General features: G+C 37.9%; 1 protein-coding gene across 19 annotated transcripts in view; it reads right to left on the reverse strand.

The window, feature by feature from the left end:
• KMT2C (lysine methyltransferase 2C) overlaps positions 1-27,611 on the reverse strand; it is a 447,454-nt gene that overhangs the window by 364,630 nt on the left and 55,213 nt on the right. The window contains exon 1 of one of the 19 annotated variants that reach the window (XM_077150563.1): positions 23,409-24,612. The exons of the other annotated variants lie outside the window; for them this stretch is intronic. Within the exon in view, the coding sequence (XP_077006678.1) occupies positions 23,409-23,527 (119 nt within the window). The 5' untranslated portion in view covers positions 23,528-24,612. Of the gene's footprint in view, positions 1-23,408; positions 24,613-27,611 lie in introns of those variants that run through there. 19 annotated transcript variants of the gene reach the window in all.

Consider the following 27,611-nt stretch of genomic DNA (forward strand, 5'->3'; position numbering starts at 1 on the left):
TCTAAGACCATAAAACAGTTAGAGAAAAATGTTGGGAGATATCTTATGAAACTTACAATTGGAGGCGGTTTTATGGACCTTAAACCTAAAGCAAGAGCACTGAAGAAGGAAATAAATAAATGGGAGCTCCTCAAAATTAAACACTTTTGTGCATCAAAGAACTTCATCAAGAAAGTAGAAAGACAGCCTACACAATGGGAGACAATATTTGGAAATGACATATCAGATAAAGGTCTAGTATCCAGAATTTATAAAGAGATTGTTCATCTCAACAACAAAGAGACAGCCAATCCAATTACAAAATGGGAAAAAGACTTCAACAGACACCTCTCAGAAGAGGAAATACAAACGGCCAAAAGGCACATGAAGAGATGCTCCATGTCCCTGGCCATTAGAGAAATGCAAATCAAAACCACAATGAGATATCATCTCACACCCACCAGAATGGCCATTAGCAGCAAAACAGAAAATGACAGGTGCTGGAGAGGATGCGGAGAAAGAGGCACACTTATCCACTGTTGGTGGGAATGTCAAATGGTGCATCCACTGTGGAAGGCAGTTTGGCAGTTCCTCAAAAAGCTGAATATAGAATTGCCACACGTCCCAGCAATACCATTGTTGGGTATCTACTCAAAGGACTTAAGGGCAAAGACACAAACGCACATTTGCACACCAATGTTTATAGCAGCGTTATTTACAATTGCAAAGAGATGGAAACAGCCAAAATGTCCATCAACAGACGAGTGGCTAAACAAACTGTGGTATATACATACGATGGAATATTATGCAGCTTTAAGACAGGATAAACTTATGAAGCATGTAATAACATGGATGGACCTAGAGAACATTATGCTGAGTGAGTCTAGCCAAAAAACTAAAGGACAAATACTGAATGGTCCCACTGATGTGAACCGACATTCGAGAATAAACTTGGAATATGTCATTGGTAACAGAGTCCAGCAGGAGTTAGAAACAGGGTAAGATAATGGGTAATTGGAGCTGAAGGGATACAGACTGTGCAACAGGACTAGATACAAAAACTCAAAAATGGACAGCACAATAATACCTAAGTGTAAAGTAATCATGTTAAAACACTGAATGAGCTGCATCTGAGCTATAGTTTTTTTTTTTACTATTATTATTACTTTTATTTTTTTTCTCTATATTAACATTCTATATCTTTTTCTGTTGTGTTGCTAGTTCTTCTAAACCGATGCAAATGTACTAAGAAATGATGATCATGCATCTATGTGATGATGTTAAGAATTACTGATTGCATATGTAGAATGGTATGATTTCTAAATGTTGGGTTAATTTCTTTTTTTCCGTTAATTAACAAACAAAAAAAAAAATCCTAAGAGCCACCACCCCCAGAGAACCTCTTTTGTTACTCAGATGTGGCCTCTCTCTCTAAGCTAACTCAGCAGGTGAACTCACACCCCACCCCTCTACATGCTGCATGACTACAAAAGGTGCAAATCTTCCTGGCAATGTAGGACAGAAAGCCTGGCATGAGCCAGGACCTGGCGTCAAGAGATTGAGAGAGCCTTCTTAAAGAAAAGAGGGAAGAGAGAAACGAGAAAAAATAAAGTTTCAGTGGCTGAGAGATTTCAGAGTCAAGAAGTTCTCCTGGAGGTTATTCTTATACATTATATAGATATCCCTTTTTAGTTTATGGTGTATTGGAGTGGCTAGAGGGGAAGTGCCTCAAACTGTTGAGCTGTGTTCCAGCAGCCTAGATTCTTGAAAACAACTGTATAAAGATATAATGTTTACTATGTGACTGTGTGATTGTGAGAATCTCATGTGTGGTACTATTTGTATCAAGGGTATGGACAGATGAGTAAACAATATTGATAGTAAATGCATAACAAAGAGTAAAATATTGTATAGATGGAAACACTACTGGTCAATGAGAGGGAAAAGTATGGTGTACGGTATGAACGAGTTGTTGGTTTTTGTGTGTTTTTTTTTTTCCCTTTATTTCTTTTTCTGGAAAGACCCAAACATTCTAAAAAATTATCATGGTACTTGGTATTTAGTGATAACAAGGAAGGTAATTAGGTCGGATTTAAGGTAATTCAGAACACAGGGGTAAGGAGGACATTCTCCATATTTTAAAACCACAACTATTCTTTGAGACCAAGGGGAAAAAGGTTTATTTTGTCCAGAACCTAAATTTTCTACAGCACATAATCTAACTCAACCTGTCTGGATAACTCATTTGAACAACTGAACCAAGGGCGCATAAATTGAGAACGAGGGACGTTAATTCTGTATAATTTAATGTAATGCCTGGATATATACTAGAATATATTAAGCAGATAATCAATAAGTATTGGCAAAGTCCCTTGACAGATGGGAGAAAAAATATGGAACTATTAAATTTGACCATCAGGGAATCCCCTGATACTGTGGCATATATTAGGGACAGGCAAATCAATAGGTCATCTTGAAGCTCACCCTTGTCAAGCTTATATATGTAGCATAGAAAATTAGTCTACCAATAGTCATGCCTAAGAGTTACTTCTGGAGAACCTCTTTTGTTGTTCCGATGTGGCCTCACTCTCGCTAAGCCCAACTGTGCAAGTGAAATCATTGCCCATGCCCCCCTTTTTATTGTATAATACAACATACATACGAAAAAGAAGAAAGAAAAACAATACTTACAAAGTATTCTTCAACAAACAGAGTGCTTTGAGACTATGATATCCAAGGGTAAAAGTCTCCCTGGCAAAGTGGGAGATGACTCCCAGGGATAACTCCAGCCATGGCACCATGGGAACAACTACTCTAGCTTGACCAAAGGGGGGTAAAGAAGTGTAACTAATAAAGTATCAGTGACAGAGAGAGTTCAAATAGAGTTGAGAGGTTACTCTGGAAGTCACTCTTATACAAGCTTCAGTTAAATATTGCTAATTCATAACTTGCCGAACCCCAACCAAAACCATTCCAGCCAATCCGAAAGAACACCTAGGTCACTATATAAGATTCTACAAAAGTTCCATGCACTAGGTAACTTTCCAGAAACCTACAACCTCCAGACAGGCCCCTGGACCAGATAAATCCTGAAACCAAGAGGGCCCAGCTATCCAGAACATCAGCTAGTTTCATATCCCTTAACAATCCCTTCCAACATGAAGAAGTTAGAATGGTGATGGCTGAAATACCCCTAAAAAGTGGGGTAGAAAGATCAAAGGTGGTGATGGAGTTATACAGAGAAACTAGGGCTTAACAAATGAATACGACAGCTGAATCATTAAATTAATATCTTTTAGTCTCTAATATCTTAGAGCAGGCAGAAATAAAAACCTAAAATTGTGGAAATGTAACCCATACCAAAATGGTTGTACTATGCTTTGAAATTTACTGGTTTTTTTTAATATAATGTTATTTTTCACAAAAGAAGCCAATGGTGATAATAAATATATTTATTCCTTCTAGCCTTCCATATTCTGGAGAAGCTAGAAGGAAAAATCTGAGATGATGGTATGGTAGCCCATGACAAACCCTGAGATCTGTTCTGTAACTACTTGATGAAGAGGGCTTTGAAAACTACTGTTTTTCTTTCTTTCCTTTGTATGTATGTTATATTATACAATGAAAAGAGTTTAAAAAAAGAAAAAAAGAAAAGAAAGAAAGAAACACATAAAGAAAAAGAAAGCACAGAAGGCAAGAAGTGGAAACGGAACCGAGAAGAGGAATAAGAAACAAGGATACACAGCCATGTGCCTTGTCACGTCACAGAAGGGCCAAGGAATCCAGGTGGTCAGTCTCTGGAAAGAGAGCATTACCTTGATTATACCTTGAACATTTTCACAATCTGAAAACTGAGCTAATAAATTCCAAACCCATTTCATGGTATATGTCTTAAAGCAGACTAGGAAATAGAAGTATTTTCAAAATGTGTATTTGAATCACTTTTCAAATGGTATGTTTGATTTTGTTTTTTTTTCTTCCTATGTTTCAAAATGTGTACTTAAGGCCAAGATGGTGGCTTAATGAGATGTGGGATTTAATTCATCCCTCAGAGCAGCTGATAAATAGCCAGGAATAGTACAGAGTAACTGCTGGGGCCATGTCAGGGACCGGACACACAACGTACACCAGTCTGGACCAGCTGGACCAGCTGCAAGGCCACCTAGAACCATGACTTTCCCAAGCGCAGCAGATGATGCTCCTCCCCCACAGGCTGCTTCCCAGAGGGGAAAGGAAAGGAACTTTACCAGCAGGAGGGGCTGAGCGCAACCAAACTCCAATGTGAAATTAATTGACAAATTCGAACTACTAAAAATAGGCCCACAGCTCAGCTGAACTTTGAGTAAAGGTGGCAGTCACTGGTTTTTGCCCCAGTGCAGAAGGGGCAGGGCTGACAGAAAAAGGAAAAATTTAAAAAACGGAGGTTTTTTTGGATTTGAAAACGTCTGGGCCCTGAAGGAAAGGAGGGGACACATACGACCTGGAGATACACAGAGCAACATACTACCTTAATTGGCAAAGCTGAGGAACAGGGGTCGGACTCTGAAAATGATGTTTCTCTTTCATTTTGGTGGCTGTGTTTCTAGGGCTTCAATGCTCTTTGGATACAGCTGCAAGGCTTCTACAGCTCCACTAACCCAGGCATTGGCAGAATTAAGCTTGTTTAAGTGTTTGTCTGGAGCCTGTGCCTTTCCCAGGAGAGGGGTGGGGCCCAGCTCAGGTGGAATTCCTCCCTTAAATATTTCAGACCCCAGGGTCTGGAAAAGTGAAGCAATTAAAACCAGACTACAACCTCCCCTCTGTCTCCACCACACCCCCAGCAGGGAGAGTCTGCTGAAGTTAAAGGTACCCCATCACCTTACGTTGGGGGGACCTACAGGCAGACAAGTGCCACATACTGGGCAGGACAGGAAAAACAGAGAGCCCAGAGGCTTCACAGGAAAGCTTTTGAATCTGCTGGCTCTCACCCTCAGGGAAAACTGATGCAGGTGACTGTTTCCTCCTAACAGGAGGCCAGTTTGGTCAGAAAATCTGCTTGGAGTCTATAATACCTAAGTAGACTCTCCTAAGGGGGGGGGGGGGAAGCCATCATACAGGCCGGGCAAGAAACAGGAAAACAAGAATTGAAAAATTCTGATCTGTTAAACAAAACCTAAGCTAGAGTTACAGAATAAGATGAGCTGATTGTCAAAAAACAGACAGACGACAAAGTCATTCAGCAAGAAAATCCTAGGTAAAAAACATTTAAAACAATCTCCAGAATAAACTAATTAGGTAATTAAATACCTAGACGCCAGCAAAAAATAACGAATTATACTAGGGAAATTGAAGGTATGGCCCAGTCAAAGGAACAAACCAAAAATTCAAATGAGATACAGGATTTGAAACAATTAATTCAGAATGTTCGAAAAGACATGGAAAATCTCACCAAAAATCAAATTGGTGAACTGAGGGAGGATATAAAGACCACAAGGAATGTACAAAAAGGAGAAATCGAAAGTCTGAAACATCAAATCACAGAACTTATGGGAATGAAGGACACAGTAGTATAGATGAAAAAAACAATGGAAACCTACAATGTCAGGTTTCAAGAGGCAGGAGATAGGATTAGTGTACTGGAAGACGGGACATGTGAAATCCGACAAGCAAAAGAAAATATAGGGAAAAGAATGGAAAAATATGAGCAGGGACTCAGAGAACTAAATGACAACATGAAGCACACGAATATAGATGTTGTGGGTGTCCCAGAAGGAGAAGAGAAGGGAAAAGGAGGAGAAAAACTAATGGAGGAAATTATCACTGAAAATTTCCCAACTCTTATGAAAGACATAAAATTTCAGATCTGACAACAGCAGCAGACTCCAAACAGAATGGATCCAAATAGACGTACTCCAAGACACTTACTAATCAGAATGTCAGAGGTCAAAGAGAAAGAGAGAATCTTGAAAGCAGCAAGAGAAAAGCAATCAATCACATACAAGGGAAGCCCAATAAGACTATGCATAGATTTCTAAGCAGAAACCATGAAGGTGAGAAGACAGTGGGATGATATACCTAAATTACAAAAAGATAAAAACTGCCAACCAAGAATTCTATATCCAGAAAAACTGTCCTTCAAAAATGAGGTGGAAATTAAAATCTTTTCAGACAAAAAAAATCACTGAGAGAATTTGTCACCAAGAGACCAGCTCTGCAAGAAACATTAAACGGACCACTAGAGACCAATACAAAAAGACAGGTGAGAGAGGTGTGGAGAAGAGTGTAGAAATGAAGACTATCAGTAAAGGTAACAGAAGGAAAATTAGTTATGACATATAAAATCCAAAAGGCAAAATCGTAGAAGAAAGTACTACCCATACAGCAATAACACTAAATGTTACTGGATTAACTCCCCAATCAAAAGACACAGACTGGCAAAATGGATTAAAAAAATAGGACCCATCTATATGCTGTCTACAAGAAATGCATTGTAGACCCAAGGATAAAGATAGGTTGAAAGTGAAAGGCTGGGAAAAGATATTTCATACAAACAACAATCAGAAGAGCAGGAGTAGCTACACTAATATCCAACAAATTAGACTTCAAATGTAAAACAGCTAGAAGAGACAAAGAGGACACTATGTATTATAAAGGAAGAATTCAACAAGACATAACAATCATAAATACTTATGCACCAAGCCAGAATGCTCCAAAATACATGAGGCAAACACTGAAAAGAGAAATAGACACATCGACCATGATAGTTGGAGACTTCAATTCCCCACTCTCATTAATGGACAGAACATCTAGACAGAGGATCAATAAAGAAACAGGGAATTTGAATAATACAATAAATAAGCAACCCTTAACAATCATTTATAGAACATTACACCCACAATAGCAGGATATAATTTTTTTCTCAAGTGCTCATGGATGATTCTCTAGGATAGAGCATATGCTGGGTCACAAAGCAAGTCTCAACAAATTTAAAAAGATTGAAATCATACAAAACACTTTCTCAGATCATAAAGGAATAAAGGTGGAAATCAATAATAGGCAAAGTGCCAGAAAATTCACGAATATGTGGAGGCTCAACAACACACTCTTAAACAACCAGTGGGTCAAGGAAGAAATCACAAGGGAAATCAGCAAATACCTCAAGGCACTGAAAATGAAAACACAACATACCAAAATTCATGGGATGCTGCAAAGGCAGTGCTAAGAGGGAAATTTATTGCCCTAAATGCTTATAGCAAAAAAGAAGAAAGAGCAAAAATCGAGGAATTAACTGTCCACTTAGAAGAACTAGAGAAAGAACAGCAAACTAACCCCAAAGAAAGTAAAAGGAAAAAAAGAATGAAGATTAGAGCAGAAATAAATGAAACTGAGAACATGAAAACAATTGAGAAAATCAACAAAACCAGAAGTTGGTTCTATGAGAAAATCAGTAAGATTGATGGACCCACCCTTAGTGAGGCTGACAAAAAGAAAAAAGAGAGAGGATTCAAATAAATGAAATCAGAAATGGAAGAGGAGACATAACCCCCAAAGAAATAAAGGAAATAATGAGAGGATACTAGGAACAACTTTATGCTAATAAACTCAACAATGCAGATGAAATGGACAACTTCCTAGAAAGGCATGAACTATCGACATTGACTCGAGAAGAAATAGAAGACTTCAACGAACCAATCACAAGTAAAGAAACTGATCAGTCATTAAGAAGCTCCTGAAAAACAAAAGTCCAGGACCAGATGACTTCACATGTGAATTCTACCAAACGTTCAAGTAAGAATTAATACGAACCCTGCTCAAACTCTTCAAAAAGACTGAAGAGGAAGACTACCTAACTCATTCTACAAAGGCAACATCACTCTCATACCAAAGCCAGACAAAGATATTACAAGAAAACTACAGACAACTCTCTTATGAATAGACATGCAAAAATCCTCAACAAAATTCTTGCAAATCAAATCCAGCAGAAAATTAGAAGAATTATATACCACAACCAAGTATGATTCATCCCAGGTATGCAAGGATGGTTCAATATAAGAAAATCAATTAATGTAATACACCATATCAACAAATCAAAGCAGAAAAACCACATGATCATCTCGATTGATGCAGAAAAGGCACTGGACAAAATTCAACATCCTTTTCTGTTCAAAACACTTCAAAGGATAGGAATGGAAGGGAACTTCCTCAACATGATAAAGGGAATATATGAAAAACCCACAGCTAACATCACCCTCAACGGGGAAAAACTGAAAATTTTCCCGCTAAGATCAGCAACAAAACAAGGATGCCCACTATCACTACACTGTTATTCAACACTGTCTTGGAAGTTCTAGTCAGGGCAATTAGACAAGGAAAAGAAATATAAGGTATCAAAATTGGAAAGAAAGAAGTAAAACTCTCACTGTCTGCAGATGATATGATACTGTATGTCGAAAATCCTGAAAAATCCACAGCAAAACAACTAGAACTAATAAACGCATACAGCAAAGTGGCAGGTTACAAGACCAACACTCAAAAATCTGTAGTGTTTCTATACACTAGCAATGCACAATCTGAGGGGGAAATCATGAAGGAAATTCCATTTACAATTGCAACCCAAAGAACAAAAATTTAGGTATAAATTTAACTAAAGAGACAGAAGACCTATACAGAGAAAACTACAGGAAACTGTTAAAAGAAATTACAGAAAACTTAAATAAATAGAAGGACTACTGTGTTCATGGACTGGAAGACTAAATATAGTTAAAATGTCAATTTAACCTAAATTGATTTACAGATTCACTGCAATACCAATTAAAATCTCCAAAATTTACTTTTTAGAAACAGAAAAACCAATAACCTAATTTATCTGGAAGGGCAGGTGCCCCAAATAGTTAAAAGTATCCTGACAAAGAAAAATGAAGTTGGAGGTCTCACGCTACCTGACTTAAAGGCGTACTATGAAGCTGCAGTGATCAAAACAGCATGGTACTGATATAAAGATGGATATACTGACGAATGCAATGGAATAGAGTGTTCAGATACAAACCCTCTCATCTATGGACTACTGACCTTTGATAAGACAGTTAAGCCAACTCACCTGGGACAGGACAGTCTCTTCAATAAATGGTGTTGGATATTCACATGCAAAAGGATGAAAGAGGATCCATATCTCATACCCTGTACAAAAATTAACTCAAAATGGATCAAAGATCTAAACATTAGATCTAAGACCATAAAACTGTTACAAGAAAATGTAGGGAAATATCTGTTAAATCTTATAATAGGAGGCGGTTTCCTAGACCTTACACCCAAAGCACGAGCACTGAAGAAAGAAAGAAATGGGAACTCCTCAAAACTAAACACTTTTGTGCATCAAAGAACTTCGTCAAGAAAGTAAAAAGACAGCCTATATAATGAGAGACAATATTTGGAAACGATATTTTAGATAAAGGTCTAGTATTTAGAATATATAAAGAGATTGTTCAACTAAACAACAAAAAGACAGACAACCTAATTATAAAATGAGCAAAAGATTTGAATAACACTTCTCAGAACAGGAAATAACAATGGCCAAAATGCACATGAAAAGATGCTGAACTTCCCTGTCTATCAGAGAAATGCAAATCAAAACCACAATGAGATATCATCTCACACCAACCAAAATGGCCATTATAAATACAACAGAAAACCACAGGCGCTGGAGAATACATAGAGAAAGAGACACACTTATCCACTTTTTGTGGGAATGTCAAATGGCATAACTGCTGTGGAAGGCAGTTTGGCGGTCCTCAAAAAGCTAAGTATAGAACTGCCATATGACCCTGCAATACCATTGCTAGAAATCTATTCAGAGGACATGAGGGCAAAGACACAAATGGACATTTGCACACCAACGTTTATAGCAGCATTATTTACAACCGCTAAGAGATGGAAACAGCCCAAATGTCCATCAACAGATGAGTGGCTAAACAAGCTGTGGTATATACATATGATGGAATATTATGCAGCTGTTAGACAGAATAAATTATGAAGTACATAACAACATGGATGCACCTTAAGGATGTTATGCTGAGATCAGCCAGAAACAAAAGGACAATTACTCACTGATATGAACCAACATTAATGAACGAATCTGAATAATTTCAGTTAAGAACAGAGTTCATCAGGAGATAGAAATAGGATAGATAATGGGTAATTGGAACTGAAGGGATACAGATTGTGCAACATGACTGATTGTAAAAATTCAGAAATGGATAACAAAATACTAGCCAACTGTAATACAATAATGTTAGAACACTGAATGAAGCTGAATGTGAAAATGATAGAGGGAGGAGGCCAGGGGGCACAAATGAAATCAGAAGGAAACATTGACGATAAAGCCTGAGATGGTATAATCTAGGAATACCCAGAGTATATGATAGTGACTAAATGTACAAATTTGAAAATGTTTTGCATGAGGAAGAACAAAGGAATGTCAATAATGCAGGGTGTTGAAAATAGATGGTAATTAATTTTTTTAAACTTTATGTGTGAGACTAAAGCAAAAAATATTTGGTACAAAATTTATATTTTGACTAGTGCATCTCCTAATATAACTTATGTGGACAGCTTAATTGAACACCCTAACTACATGGAACCTTGAGTAGGGCATGAGATTTTGTAGGTTTGTTCAGAATGATGCCTTGATAAATCTCAGAAGAATCTGAACAGTGAATAAACAAGTATTTGCAAAGTCCCCTTGGGGGAATGGTGAGAAAGGGGGAAAATTCAGCTTTCCCAAGTGGAGAATTCTTAGTATTCCCACAAGCAGTGGGGACAACCAAAGCAATAAGCTGAGCCCCCAATCGTAGGGTTTGTTCATATGAACCTAACCCCGCAAAGGATAGGCTAAGCCTACTTAAAAGTAGACCTAAGAGTTACCCCCAAGAGAACCTCTTTTGTTGCTCAAATGTGGCCTCTCTCTCTCAGCCAACACGACCAGCCAACTCACTGCCCCTCCCCCTCTCTTCGTGGACATGACTCCCAGTGGTGTGGACCTTCCTGGCAACATGGGACAGAAATCCTAGAATGAGCTGGGACTCAGCACCAAGGGATTGAGAAAACCTTCTTGACCAAAAGGGGGAAGAGTGAAATGAGACAAAATTAAGTGTCAATGGCTGAGAGATTCCAAACAGAGACCAAAGGTTATCCTGGAGGTTATTCTTATGCATTAAATAAATATCACCTTTTTAGTTAAGGAGTAACAGAGAAGCTGGAGGGAAGTGCTTCAATATGTAGAGCCATGTTCCAGTAGCCATTTTTCTTGAAGATGGCTGAAGAAATGATATAGCTGTCACAATGTGACTGTGTGATTGTGAAAACCTTGTATCTGAGGCTTCTTTTATCTACCTTATGGACACATGAGTAAAACATATGGATTAAAAATATAAAAATAAATAATAGGGGGAACAAATGTTAAAACAAATTTAGTAGATTGAAATGCTAGTGATCAATGAAAGGGAGGGGTAAGGGGGGTATGGTATGTATGAATTTTTTTCTGTTTTCTTTTTATTTCTTTTTCTGAAGTGACGCAAATGTTCTAAGAAATGATCATGATGATGAATATACAACTGTGTGATAAAAAGAGGAATGTTTATATTGTATGTTGACTGGTTTTATTAATAAAATTTTTTTAAAAGTGTGCTTGAATCACTTAAATCAATATGAATTAAATAAATTAAATGAATATTATCAGTTAAGCCAATATAATAAATAAATGAATACAGGCATACCTCAGAGAGATTGCAGATATGGTCCCAGACCATAACAACAATGCAAATATCACAATATAGTGAGTTACATGAATTTTTTTGGTTTTCCAGTGCATATAAAATTTTGTTTGATGACTCCCAAGGATGAGCCTACTTCCAGCATCATGTGACTGAGAATGCCTTCTTGACCAAAAGAAGGAAAAGAATTTAAAAAAATAAAGTTTCAGTGGCTAAGAGATTTCACAAAGAGTCAAAAGGTCATTCTGAAGGTTACTCTTATGTAAGTTTCAACTAGATATTATAAATTGCCATGGTATGCCAAGCCATAACAACAGTATTCATGAAAAACCTAAAGAAAACCCAGGGTTCTACCTAAGACTCCATAAAAATTTTACTTATTAAGTTTATTTTTCAGAAACTTAAATCCTCCAGATTGTTCCTATACCCGATAAGCCCTGAAACCCAGAGGTGCCAGTGTCTCCCAGAACGCCAGCCAGTTACATTTTCCTACTGTATAAGGCCGACATCCCTTGTTAGCACAAAGTTAGAATGGTCATTGCCTAGATATCCCTGAAGATTGAGGGAACGATCAAATGATCAAATGAGAGAGAAGAGCTGTGACAGAGAAGTTATGATTTAACAAATTATTATGACTACTGATTCATTATACACATTTCTTTTTAGTTTCTAGTGTATTAGAATAGTGAGAAGGAAATACCTGAAATTGTGAAACTGTAATCCACACAATTCTTCGAATTTTGCTCTATAACTACTTGTTAAACTACACTTTGAAATTTGTCACTTTTCTGTAAGTATATTTCATGAAAACGCATTAAAAAGTTTTTAAAAACGATCATGCTGATGAATACACAACTATGTGATGATACTGTGAGGCACTGATTGTGCACCATGTATAGAAAGTATGTGTGAAGATTTCTCAATTAAATAGATTCAAAATATATATATAGTGCCCAGCACTACAGGTGAGTGCTCATTAGTTATCTATCATTATCGTCATCATTGCTTCTACTCCAATAATATGAGGAGCTATTCTGGTAGGACAGTAGCAAGAATTTCTCCACCATTGTGCTGGTTTGAAAGGGTATATGCCCCCTAAGAAAAGCCATGTTTTAATATAAATCTCATTTCTTAAAGGTAGAATAATCCCTCTTCAGTACTGTATATTTGAAACTGTAATGAGATCATCTCCCTGGTTGATGTGATTTAGTTAAGAATGGTTGTTAAACTGGATTACGGGATGACATGTCTCCACCCATTTGAGTGGGTTTTGATTAGTTTCTGAAGTCCTATAAAAGAGGAAACATTTTGGAGATTCAGAGAGACTCAGAGAGAGAACAGAGAATGCTGCAGCACCATGAAGCAGAGAGTCCACCAGCCAGCGACCTTTGGAGATGAAGAAGGAAAACGCCTCCCGGGGAGCTTCATGAAACAGGAAGCCAGGAGACCAAGCTAGCAGATGACACCATATTCGCCATGTGCCTGTCCAGCCGAGAGAGAAGCCCTGACTGTGTTCGCCTTGTGCCTTCTCACTTGAGAGAGAAACCCTGAACTTCATCGGCCTTCTTGAACCAAGGTATCTTTCCCTGGATGCCTTTGATTGGACATTTCTTTAGACTTGTTTTAATTGGGATATTTTCTCGGCCTTAGAACTATAAACTAGCAACTCATTAAATTCCCCCTTTTTAAAAGCCATTCCATTTCTGGTATATTGCATTCTGACAGCTAGCAAACTAGAACAACCATCAATCAGTTTTTTAGACAGCCTCCTGTCTAGCCATGACAGTTGCCCATACTCTGAAAAGAATAAAAGCTAGGACTCAAACAAGAGGTCTGAGATTATATAAATGACCGACAGACAGACAGAAAGAGAGAATGAGAACGGGAACAGAAGAATAAAAAAGAAAATCGTATTTCTATAAGGAGTTCATTAAAGGGAAACTATTAGTCACTCTCTTCAGTGCTACAGAGTGATATTCATAAAATGTGTTTTAATGAATATCACACTCTGCAGATTTTATGGATAAAATCTTTCAAAGACTTTCCATGGCCTTCAGAGTTAAATCAAAACTATTCTTATTCCTTAAACTGGCTTAAAGCTCTATTACCTTTGCAGCCTCATCTCTTGACTCTCCTCCAAACATACTGAACTTTTACCTATACTGAATCTCTTCAGTTAAAAACTCAATCACTTCTCAGTGTTTATACATATTGCTCTCTCCACCTGCAAAGTATCCTCCACCTCCTCCAGTAGCAAACTGCAAAATTCAGCTCAAAAGCAACTCTAGAGTACGGGCAACAGGGGATCAGTAGCAGAGTTCTCATCTGCCATGCCGGAGATCTGGGTTTGTTTCCCAGAGCCTGCTCGTGTCAAAAAAAAAAAATCAAGTCTACAGCCCTTTCCTGACCTTCAAGCTAGTGTCTGTGCTGTGTACTCACCACTATGTGCATTAAAGTATCACTTTCAATACTATTCCACCAATAGATAGTGAATGTCTTGAAGCGACCTTGCCTTTCTATGTGTATTCTCAGATACTTTTCTACCCAATACCTAACACACAAGAAATTCAAAAGTAAGAAAAACTTTTTATTTGTACTTGGATACAATACACTACAGGAGTTAAGTGAAGAAGTATTTACACAGTACTTTAGGTACTCAAGACTGCCTGTATATTTATATTTATACATCCATAAGCAAGTCTATGTAAATACAATATACACACATCCTAAAAAATAAGTATGCTGAGAGGGAGGGTGATAAGAGTTAATCAAGCACATCCCTTTTTGTAAAACTGAGTTGTAACATAAAGAATACGAATACCTGGGATGCTAACAGGAAAAGCAATATAATATAATTTTAAAACAATTCTCATTTACGTCCAAATTCTATAATGTTTGGAGACTGTTTCAGTCTCTCTTAACAGGTTTCACACCCTTCAAGAGAACAAGGGCAACTGAAAATCAAATAACATTTGTCAAGGACCTACAACTGTGTTCTAAGCACTATTAAAATTCATTAACATAAGATGATAGCACTTATATCAAAACAGTATTTGTCAAAAACCCAGAGTTGGTTATTACTGCAATTAAAGTATATTAACAAAAAGGTTTCTTAAACTAGAATCTTATACAATTATATGACAGTGAAAGAGGAAACATTTTTTATCATTCATGTTAACAGAGGGGGGGTAGAGTATAGCATAAAGTAATCTAAAATAGCTGGCATTTAAAATAAATTATATTTGGCTTTAAAATGATACTTCAACACATTCATTTAAACAAGAGAAAATTTTCTCATGGTCTGAAAAATCAAGTTCAAAATATATCAAAATAGGCCCACACTATTAAAAAAGATAATCCAGGAAAAGGTATCAATTATAATCTAATCATCAAGCTGTTCCCTGCTTCAGTAATTGATCCTTAAACTGATATTCTACCTTCAACTGAATTTCCCTAAATGAAATCAGTTTACTTGTGCTATCTTTCTTAAATTAGATGAGGAATGGAGGCTCCCTGTATAAAATGGAAGTAGTATATAAATTAGCTTGAACTTCATGAAATTGCCAATAACAGTAATTTTTCTCCTTAAAAAAGTCAATTTCATACCAACCTAGTATGAATATAGGGTTTTATAATAAACTCCCCTTGATTCTAATGATTATTTGGAAAAAAGAAAGAGAAAGGACACTTTACATTCTTCTTTTCCATCTTCACCTTCTTCTCCTCCAAAACAAAAAATGGTTAGTATACCATGGCAGATTTAAAACTTTGTAAATTAAGGTTTTATAACAAGTCAGTGGAGTTATACAGAGAAGGTAGGGTTTAAGAAATGAGTATGGTTGCTGAATCATTATATTGATATTTCTTTAACTCTCTAGTATCTTAGAGCAGCTTGAAGTAAAAACCTAAAATTGTGGAACTGTAACCCATATCGAACTCTGAAATCTACTCTACAACTAATGGTTACTACGTGCTCTGAAATTTATTGCTCTTTTGTATATATGCTATTTTTCACAAAAAGAGAAAAAACATCAATTGTGAGGATAAATGCACAGCTATAAGATGATATTGTGAGCCACTGATTGTACACTTTGGATTACACGGCATGTGAATATATATATCAATAAAAAATAATTTAAAAAAAGAAAAAAGGAGAAGGTCGAGTTATAAAAAAAAGAAGACAGGATTTAACAATGAACATGACTCCTGAATCATTTTATATATATATATATATATATATATATATATATATATATATATATATTTTTTTTTTTTTTTACATGGGCAGGCACCGGGAAACGAACCTGGGTCCTTGGGCATGGCAGGCAAGCACTCTTACCTGCTGAGCCACCGTGGCCCGCCCTGAATCATTATATTGATATTTCTTTTAGTCTCCAGTGTTTTGGAGCAGCCAGAAGAAAAAAATCTAAACTTGTGGAACTGAAACCCACACCAAACTCTGAAATCTGTTCTAAAACTAATTGTGTAGCGTACTTCGAAATCCACTGCTTCTTCGTTTACATATTTTTCTTCACAATAAAAAATAAAATAAAATAAACAATATATGCAAATGTGCATATATTTCTTACATAGAAACAGAAAAAAATTTATTAGGATATACACTAAACTAATCGCAATGACTACCTGGATCCTAGAAGAGGGAGATAGGATTGGAAAGAATAAAAGGAAAGAGGTCTAAACTACTGCACTGGAGCAATAATCAGCCACTAGCTATATGTGGCTATTTAAATTTATTTAGATTAAATATTATTAAAAATTCATTTCCTCAGTGCTACAACCCACTTTTCCAGTGGCTACCAGGGTGGACACTACAAATATAGATGACTTCCTCATAGCAGAAAGTTTTCCTGGACAGCAATGATCTAGAATATAGCAGACAAACCTAGATTATGTTTCACAGACATAAATTTTAAAAGAAGGCAAGACAGACAGGAAAATCTACCCTTCTAACATCCCAGAATACTGAAAATATAACAGAAAGCGGAAAGTACATATAAAGAAAGAAAAGAGTTACATCTCAGATATCATCTACCTGGACTAGGTTAATTTTTTTTTCTACTCTATTTAGAATAAAAAGATTTATTATTTAACAGACCAATAGGGAGGGGGCATAAAAAGAAATCCAACAGTAAGCATTTTAAAGCCATCTGCTTAAAAGCAAGCAATGGGTAGTTCCAGGGAGATGGCCAAATAAGGTAGATCAAGTTCAGCCCTGCTCCAAGGAAAAGGTAGAGAAGGGACAGAAGGGCAACTGAGACAGCAATTCAAGAGTGCAACTGACCTGGAAGCGCCTCCTGCACCACAATAGGGCGCCTGGTTGCAAAAGCTGAGGAACTGAGAAGGAGAAAACTGGACTCTAACGTGGAACTGCAGCACTCACAGGAGTGCACAGACCAGGAGACAGGACATCGCAGGAAGTAAGCCCAAGTCATGTTGCTTGAGAATGCTATGCTCATCAGCGAAGCTCCACAACCTGCAACTCACCCCACACACCACGCACTTGACCTCATCAGCCACCCCCACTCCCCGCACTCCAAGCACCCCCACCCCACAAACCCTCAGCACGTGTACCCGCCCTACACCGCAACCAAAATGCAGCTCGACCCACCTTTCTTGCACTGCTCCTGAACACTACCTTCCCCTCCCTGCTCCTTGCAGACTGTTGCAGGCCCAGAAAGGCTATGGGCGCATACTTCTGTAGCCAGGTTCACCTGTCCTCTGTGCATAGTGTCAAACAGCCTCACCCCATTCCCTCTGAGCTCTGTGCATGAGTTTATAGCACTCCTAGACCTGAACATGCGATAGTCCCCCAGTCACATCCTTTAACTCTAGAAACATCAGTTGGAGGCACTCCTAGACTCGCACATATACATGGCCCTCGGTCACACTTCCCAGCTCTGAAAAAGCACTGACCTACAAAGCCGGCTCATATCTGCCTCCACCGCATGAAGGTATAACACCAACCCACTGACGTAGATCTGTGCACGTGCACAAAGGGCCCCACACCCGAAACCAGTAAATATGAGGGTTACACCCCCAGACCTGCACACCCACACAACTACACCTCCCTGGCCGCTTGTTGCCCATGTTCACAAGCTCCAGTGTTAACATCCCCAAACTGCATGTATACCAGCACTGCAATGCATCACCACACTGTTGCGCCATACCCTGTACCCTGCATCATGTTACACATCCATCCTGCAAACAAAAGGCTTTAGACTACAGGAAATTAACTTCCAAAGTAAATCAATCAAGATGCTTACATGCTACAAAAACACAACTCACTAAGTATATCACAATGCAGACAGATATACACCAGCCTAACGACCAAATTAAAACACCAGAGGAGACAGACATTGGAACAACTAATCAATGTTCATATACCTCTATTTAATAAAATAAGTGGGATGTCAAATGACATAAAGGAGATCAAGAAGACAGAAGAACATAAAGAGGAATTTGAAAGAATAAACAGAAAAACAGTAGATATCAAAGAGATTAAAATTCTGTTGACCAAATAAAAAACACACTAGAGGCACACAACATCAGTCTGTCAGATCAACAGCAGATCTGAAGAGACGGAAGAAAGAATAAGCAATACAGAGTACAGGTTAACTGATTTCAAATGCTCAAAACAGCAAATGGTAAAAACAAAAAAGGAAAATTTTTAATTGAATCTCAGGGAAATGACAGACAAAACAAAGGGAATAAATACAAGATAAATTGGTGTCCCAAAAGGAAAAGAGAGGAGTAAAGGGTTAGGTAGAGTAATTGAGAATATAATGGGGGAAAACTTTTGAACCCTTACAAGGGACATAAATATACACGTCAAAGAAGCCCAACAAATTCCAAACAGAATAAATCCAAATAGGCTTTCCCCAAGACATACACTAATCAGTCTGTCAAATGTTACAGAGAAGAAGGAAACGCTGAAAGCAGCAAGAGAAAAACAATCTACTACACACAAGGGAAACAACATAAGACTGAGTTCAGACTACTCAACTGGCACAATGGAGGCGAGAAGGCAGTGGTATGATATATTCAAGTTACTAAAAGAGAAAGACTTCCAGCCAAGAATTCTGTACCCAGTGAAATTGTCCTTCAAAACTGAGGGAGAGATTAAAATTTTCACAAGAAAACAAATCCTGAAAGAATTTGTGAACAACAGGCCAGACCTACAGGAAATACTAAAGGGAGTTCTACCAGTTTAAAAAAAAAGACAAGTCAGGGAGGTCTGGAAGAAGGCACAGAATTGAAGAGTACCAGTAAGAGTAACTTAAAGGATGAAAACAAAAAAGGGAAAAGAATTTAAAGATCTAACAAATAAAATTCAAGAAACCCCTTTTCAGTAATAACTTCGGATGTTAACAAGACAAAACTTACCAACAAAAGATACAGATTGATAGGATGGATTAAGAAATATAATCCAGCTATATGCTACTTACTAGAGACTCATTTTAAGATACAAGGATACAAACAGATTCAAAGAAAAAGCTTTTCTACACAAGTTGTAATCAAAAGAAAGCAGGACAGGGCGGGCCACGGTGGCTCAGGAGGCACAATTTTCACCTGCGATACCAGAGAACCCGGGTTTGATTCCCGGTGGCTGCCGTGCCAAAAAACAAAAAGGAAGCAGGACAAAATAATATCAGACAAAATAGACTTTAAGTGTAAAGACATCATAAGAGACAAAGAAGGACACTATATATTAATTAAAGGGACAATTCACCAAGAAGATAACACAATAATGACTATTTATGCTCCCAATTAAGGAACTCCAAAGTACATGAGACACACACTGGCAAAACTGAAGGCAGCAACAGATGCTTCAAAACTAATAGAAGGAGACTTCAATACACCACTCTCCTCTATATAGAAGAACAACCAGACAGAAAATCAACAATGAAACAGAGAAATTACACAACTTGATAAATGAATTAAACCTAACAGGCATATATACAGGTCACTGTACCCCAAAACACAAGGACACACATTCTTCTATAGCACTCATGTAGCATTCTCCAGGATAGATCATAACTGGGGAACAAAACAGGTATTTATAAATTTAAAAATATTGAAATTATTCAAAGCAGTTTCCCTGATCACAATGGAATGAAGTTGGATCTCAATAACCATAAAGAACGAGAACATTCACAAATACATGGAAATAAAATAGCACAATCTTAAACAACCAGGGGGTCAAAGAAGAAACTGCTAGAGAAATCAGTAGCTATCTGGAGATGAATGAAAATGAGAATACAACTTATCAGAATTTATGGAATGAGGAAAGCTCCGCTGAAACAGAAATTTACTGCACTGAATGCTTATGTTAAAAACCAAGAAAGAGCAAAAATTGAGTACTTAACCTGGAGGAACTTGTGAAAGAAAAGCAAATTAACCCCAAAGCAAACAGAAGAAGAGAAATAACAAAGATTAAATTGAATCAGAGAACTAAACAAGAATAGAGAGAATAAATAAAACCAAAACTTGGTTCTTAGAGAAAATCAATAAAACTGATAGGCCACACAAGCTGTGGTACATACATATGATGGAATATTATGCAGCTGTAAGACAGAATAAAGTTACGAAGTATGTAACAACATGGATGGACCTTAAGGGCATTATGCTAAGTGAGATTATCCAGAAACAAAGGACAAATACTGACTGTATGGTCTCACTGATATGAACCAACAATAATGAATGAACGTGGATAATTTCAGTTAAGAACAGAGTTCATCAGGAGATTAGAAATAGGGTAGATATTGGCTAACTGGAACTGAACGGATACAGATTGTGCAACGAGTCTGTAAAAATTTAGAAATGGATAACATAATACTAGCTAACTGTAATACAATAATGTTAGAACACTGAATGAAGCTGAATGTGAAAATGATAGAGGGAGGAGGCCTGGAGGCACAAATGAAAACAGAAGGAAAGACTGATGATAAAGCCTGAGATGGTTTAATCTAGGAATGTCTAGAGTGCATAATGATAGTGATTAAATGTACAAATTTAAAAATGTTTTGCATAAGGAAGAACAAAGGAATGTCATTACTGCCGGGTGCTGAAAATAGATGGTAATTAATATTTTAAAATTTCAACTTATGTGTGAGACTAGAGCAAAAAATGTTGATTTGGTACAAAATTTATATTTTGACTAGTGCATCTCCTAATATAACTTATGTGGACAGCTTAAACACCATAAGCACAGGGAAGCTTGTGTAGGACATGAGATTTTGTTGGTTTGTCCAGAGTGATGCCCCGATGAAGTCCAGAGTGATTTGATCAGTGAGTGGAAAAGTAAAAGTCTCCTTCGGGGAATGATGAGAACAGGGGAAAATTCAACTTCCCCAAGTTGAATTCTTGATATCCTCACAAGCAGTGTGGACAACCAAAGTTATAGGCTGAGCCTGCAGTCTTGGGCTTTGTTCATATGAAACTTAACTCCACAAAGGATAGGTCAAGCCTATCCTTAAAATTAGGCCTAAGAGTCACCCCCAAGAGAGCCTCTTTTGTTGCTCAGATGTGGCCTCTCTCTCCAGCCAACACAACCAGCAAACTCACCACTCTCCCCTTGTCTGCATAGGACATGACTCCCAGGGGTGTGAAACTTCCTGGCAACGTGGGACAGAGATCCTAGAATGGGCTGAGACTCAGCATCAAGGGATTGAGAAAAACCCTAGAATGAGTTGAGACTCAGCATTAATGGATTGAGAGAACCTTCTCGACCAAAAGGGAGAACAGTGAAATGAGACAAAGTGTCAATGGCTGAAAAACTCCAAACAGAGTTGAGAGGTTATCCTAGAGGTTGTTCTTACACATTAAGTAGATACCACCTTGTTATTCAAGATGTAATGGAGAGGCTGGAGGGAACTGCCTGAAAATGTAGAGCTGTGTTCCAGTAACCATGTTTCTTGAAGATGATTGTATAATGATAAAGCTTTTGCAATGTGACTGTGTGATTGTGAAAACCTTGGGTCTGATACTTCTTTTATCTACCTGAAGGACAGATGAGTAAAACATATGTATTAAAAATAAATAAATAACAGGGGGAACAAATGTTAAAATAAACTTAGTAGACTGAAACGCTAGTGATCAATGAAAGGGAGGGGTAAGGGGGGTATGGTATGTATGAATTTTTTTCTGTTTTCTTTTTCCTTTTTCTGAAGTGATGCAAATGTTCTAAGAAATGCTCGTGATGATAAATATACGATGAAACATACAATGATGTGATAAAAAAGTGTTCATATTGTATGTTGACTGGTTTTATTAATAAAAATTTTTTTCAAAATTGATAGGCCACTAGCAAGACTGAGAAAGGAAGAAAGAGAGAGGATGCAAATACACAAAATTAGAAATGAGAAGGGGTGCATTACCACAGCCCTGAAGAAATAAATCATAAAAGGATACCATGAATAACTATATGCCAACAAACTAGACAACTTAGATGAAACAGACAAATTCCTGGTAACACACAAACAAGATACAATGACTCAGGAAGAAACAGAAGATCGCAACAAACCAATCACAAGTAAAGAGATTCAATCAGTCATCAAAAATCTTCCTACAAAGAAAAGCCCAGGGCCACATGACTTCACAGGGGAATTGTATCAAATATTCTAAAAGGAACTCTTGCTCTAACTTTTTCCAAAAAAAGGCTCTACCTAACTCATTTTATGAAGCTAATATCATTATAATACCAAAACTGGGTAAAGATGCTGTAAGAACCAGAGTGATTTGAACAGTGAATACAGAAGTACTTGCAAAGTTCCCCTAGGGCACTTGGGAGAAAAAGGGAAAATTCAGCTTCCCATCTGGAGAATTCCTGATATTCTCGCAAGCAGTGTGGACAACCAAATCAATAAGCCAAGCCCTCAATCTTAGGGTTTGCCCCTATGAAACTTATTTCTGCAAAGGACAAACTAAGTCTACTAAAAATTAGGTCACCCCAGATAACCTCTTTTGTTGCTCAGATGTGGCCAGCTCAGCATGCAAACTCACTATCCTTCCCCATTACATGGGACATGACACCCAGGGGTGTAACTCTCCCTGGCAACTCAGGACTGAAAGCCTGGGATAAGCCAGGACCTGGCATCAAGAGATCAGTAAAGACTTCTTGACCAAAAGAGGGAAGACAGAAATGAGACAAAATAAAGTCTCAGTGGTTGAGATATTTCAAACAGAGTCGGGAGGTTATCCTGGAGGTTATCCTTATGCACTATACGGATATCCCTTTTTAGTTTATGGTGTATTGGAGTGACTGGAGGGAAGTACCCGAAACTGTTGAGCTAGTGTTCCAACAGGCTATATCCTTAAAGACAATTCATAAACATAAAACATTTACAAATATGGTTGTGTGATTGTGAGAATCTTTTGTTTGATGCTCCTTATATCCAGGGTATGGACAGCTGAATAAAAAATACGGATAAAATTAATAAACAAATAATAGGGGGAACAAAGGGTAAAATAATTTGGCTAGACGGAAACACCAGTGGTCAATGCGAGAGAGAGAGCGAGAGAGAGAGAGAGAGAGAGGAGTGAGGGGTATCATATATATGAGTTTTTTCTTTTTCCTTTTCATTTCTTTTGCTGGAACAATGCAAATGTTCAAAAAATGTTCATGCTGGGTGGGCCACAGTGGCTCAAAGGTTGAGTTCTCACCTGCTGTGCTGGAGACTTCGGTTCGAATCCCGGTGCAAAGCCCTTGCAAAAAAAAAAAAGTTCATGGTGATGAATATAGAACTATGTGATGATATTGTAAGCCACTGATTGTACACCATATATATAATGTTTTTATGTCAAGAATATAGGTTTGTTAGGTTTTTACAATAAAAATATTTTTTAAAAAAAGACATTTTTCTAAACAACAACAAAAAGACACTATAAGAAAGTAAAACTACAGGCCAATCTCCCTAATCAACACAGATGATAAAATTCTCTAGAGGACTTCCGGAGAAGATGGCGGCTTAGTAAGACGCGCGGATCTTAGTTTCTTCTCCAGGACAGCTACTAGGGGAGTAGAAACGATACAGAACAGCGCCCAAAGCCACAACAGAGATAAAAAAGACAGCGTACCCCATCCTGGAACGGCTGGCTGGCTGAGAGAAGCGACTCGGGTGAGATCACCGAGGCGCGTGGGCTTCACCGGGCGGGGCAGCAAGCGGCCGGAGTCACTCCCTTCCCCCTTCCTGGGCCGGCTGGGAGAATTGGAGAAGCGGTCCCCTGAAACCGCGGCGGCTGGAGCCCACACCACGCGCGGCCCACCGGACCAACTGAGAGAATTGGATCAGAAACCCCAGGCCGTGGAGAACAGTGACGGGTGGGGGAGGCCCCTTCCAAACACGTGACTCCCCGGGAACGTGCACTCTCCCGGGTGGGCCGCTGCAGCTGGCGCCCTCCCGCCATGCTTGTCGCCGGGGCGACTAGGAAATTCGGACGGGCACTTCCCCGGGCTGCGGTGGCCAGCAACCCTCCCCTCGATCGGACCCCGGGCCGGCTCGAACTCTTCGAAGCCGCTTCGGCTAGCGAACCTCCCGGATGGCGAGAGTTTTCCAAAGTTAAAGGACCCACAGCACCTTTTACTGGTGGGACCCGCAGACAAACGTGTGCCACGAGCGCCACCTACTGGGCAGGATAAGAAAAACAGAACCCAGAGATTTCACAGAAAAATCTTGCAAACTTTTGGATCCAATACCCAGGGAAATCTGTCTAAATGCGCAGATGCCAACAGAAGAAAACGGATCACACTCAAATAATTGAAAATATGGCCCAGTCAAAGGAACAAACCAATAGTTCAAATGAGATACAGGAGCTGAGACAACTAATGCTGAATATACAAACAGAAATGGAAAACCTCTTCAAAAACGAAATCGATAAATTGAGGGAGGACATGAAGAAGACATGGGCTGAACATAAAGAAGAAATAGAAAAACTGAAAAAACAAATCACAGAACTTATGGAAGTGAAGGACAAGTAGAAAAGAGAAAAAACAATGGATACCTACAATGATAGATTCAAAGAGACAGAAGATAGAATTAGTGATTTGGAGGATGGAACATCTGAATTCCAAAAACAAACAGAAACTATCGGGAAAAGAATGGAAAAATTTGAACAGGGTATCAGGGAACTCAAGGACAATATGAACCGCACAAATATACGTGTTGTGGGTGTCACAGAAGGAGAAGAGAAGGGAAAAGGAGGAGAAAAACTAATGGAAGAAATTTTCACTGAAAATTTCCCAACTCTTACGAAAGACCTAAAATTACAGATCCAAGAAGTGCAGCGCACCCCAAAGAGATTAGACCCAAATGGGCGTTCTCCAAACACTTACTAGTTCGAATGTCAGAGGTCAAAGAGAAATAGAGGATCTTGAAAGCACAAGAGAAAAACAATCCATCACATACAAGGGAAACCCAATAAGACTATGTGTAGACTTCTCAGCAAAAACCATGGAAGCTAGAAGACAGTGGGATGATATATTTAAATTACTAAAAGAGAAAAACTGCCAACCAAGACTCCTATATCCAGCAAAATTGTCCTTCAAAAATGAGGAAGAAATTAAAACATTCTCAGACATAAAGTCACTGAGAGAATTTGTGACCAAGAGACCAGCTCTGCAAGAAATACTAAAGGGAGCACTAGAGTCAGAACCGAAAAGACAGAAGAGAGAGGTATGGAGAAGAGTGTAGAAAGAAGGAAAGTCAGATATGATATATATAATAGAAAAGGCAAAATGGTAGAGGAAAATATTATCCAAACAGTAATAACACTAAATGTTAATGGACTGAATTACCCAATCAAAAGACATAGAGCGGCAGAATGGATTAAAAAACAGGATCCTTCTTTATGCTGTCTATAGGAAACACATCTTAGACCCAAAGATAAACATAGGTTGAAAGTGAAAGGTTGGGAAAAGATATTTCATGCAAATAACAACCAGGAAATAGCAGGAGTGGCTATACTAATATCCAACAAGTTAGACTTCAAATGTAAAACAGTTAAAAGAGACAAAGAAGGACACTATATACTAATAAAAGGAACAATTAAACAAGAAGACATAACAATCATAAATATTTACATACCGAACCAGAATGCCCCAAAATACGTGAGGAATACACTGCAAACACTGAAAAAGGAAATAGACACAAATACCATAATAGTTGGAGACTTCAATTCCCCACTCTCATCAATGGACAGAACATCTAGACAGAGGATCAATAAAGAAATAGAGAATCTGAATATTACTATAAAGGAGCTAGACTTAACAGACATTTATAGGACATTACATCCCACAACAGCAGGATACACCTTTTCCTCAAGTGCTCATGGATCATTCTCAAAGATAGACCATAAGCTGGGTCACAAAGCAAGTCTTAACAAATTTAAAAAGATTGAAATCATACACAACACTTTCTCGGATCATAAAGGAATGAAGTTGGAAATCAATAATAGGCGGAATGCCAGAAAATTCACAAATACGTGAAGGCTCAACAACACACTCTTAAACAACAAGTGGGTCAAGGAAGAAATTGCAAGAGAAATTAGTAAATACCTCAAGGCGAATGAAAATGAAAACACAACATATCAAAACTTATGGGACGCAGCAAAGGCAGTGCTAAGAGGGAAATTTATTGCCCTAAATGCCTATATCAGAAAAGAAGAAAAGGCAAAAATGCAGGAATTAACTGTCCACTTGGAAGAACTGGAGAAAGAACAGCAAACTAATCCCAAAGCAACCAAAGGAAAGAAATAACAAAGATCAGAGCAGAAATAAATGAAATTGAAAACAATAGAGAAAATCAATAAGACCAGAAGTTGGTTCTATGAGAAAATCAATAAGATTGATGGGCCCTTACAAGATTGACAAAAAGAAGAAGAGAGAGTATGCAAATAAATAAGATCAGAAATGGAAGAGGAGACATAACTACTGACCTCACAGAAATAAAGGAGGTAATAACAGGATACTATGAACAACTTTACGCTAATAAATACAACAATTTAGATGAAATGGACGGGTTCCTGGAAACACATGAACAACCAACTTTGACTCAAGAAGAAAGAGATGACCTCAACAAACCAATCACAAGTAAAGAAACTGAATTAGTCATTCAAAAACTTCCTAAAAAGAAAAGTCCAGGACCAGATGGCTTCACATGTGAATTCTACCAAACGTTCCGGAAAGAATTAGTACCAATTCTCCTCAAACTCTTCAAAAAAATCGAATTGGAGGGAAAACTACCTAATTCATTCTATGAAGCCAACATCACCCTCATACCAAAACCAGGCAAAGATATTACAAAAAAAGAAAACTACAGACCAATCTCTCTAATGAATATAGATGCAAAAATCCTCAATAAAATTCTAGCAAATCGTATCCAACAACACATTAAAAGAATTATACATCATGACCAAGTAGGATTCATCCCAGGTATGCAAGGATGGTTCAACATAAGAAAATCAATTAATGTAATACACCATATCAACAAATCAAAGCAGAAAAATCACATGATCATCTCAATTGATGCAGAGAAGGCATTTGACAAGATTCAACATCCTTTCCTGTTGAAAACACTTCAAAAGATAGGAATACAAGGGAACTTCCTTGAAATGATAGAGGGAATATATGAAAAACCCACAGCTAATATCATCCTCAATGGGGAAAAATTGAAAACTTTCCCCCTAAGATCAGGAACAAGACAAGGATGTCCACTATCACCACTATTATTCAACATTGTGTTGGAAGTTCTAGCCAGAGCAATTAGGCAAGAAAAAGAAATACAAGGCATCAAAATTGGAAAGGAAGAAGTAAAACTATCACTGTTTGCAGACGATATGATACTATACGTCGAAAACCCGGAAAAATCC

This window comes from Tamandua tetradactyla, chromosome 1 (assembly GCF_023851605.1).
Source record: "Tamandua tetradactyla isolate mTamTet1 chromosome 1, mTamTet1.pri, whole genome shotgun sequence".
Taxonomy (NCBI): Eukaryota; Metazoa; Chordata; class Mammalia; order Pilosa; family Myrmecophagidae; genus Tamandua; species Tamandua tetradactyla.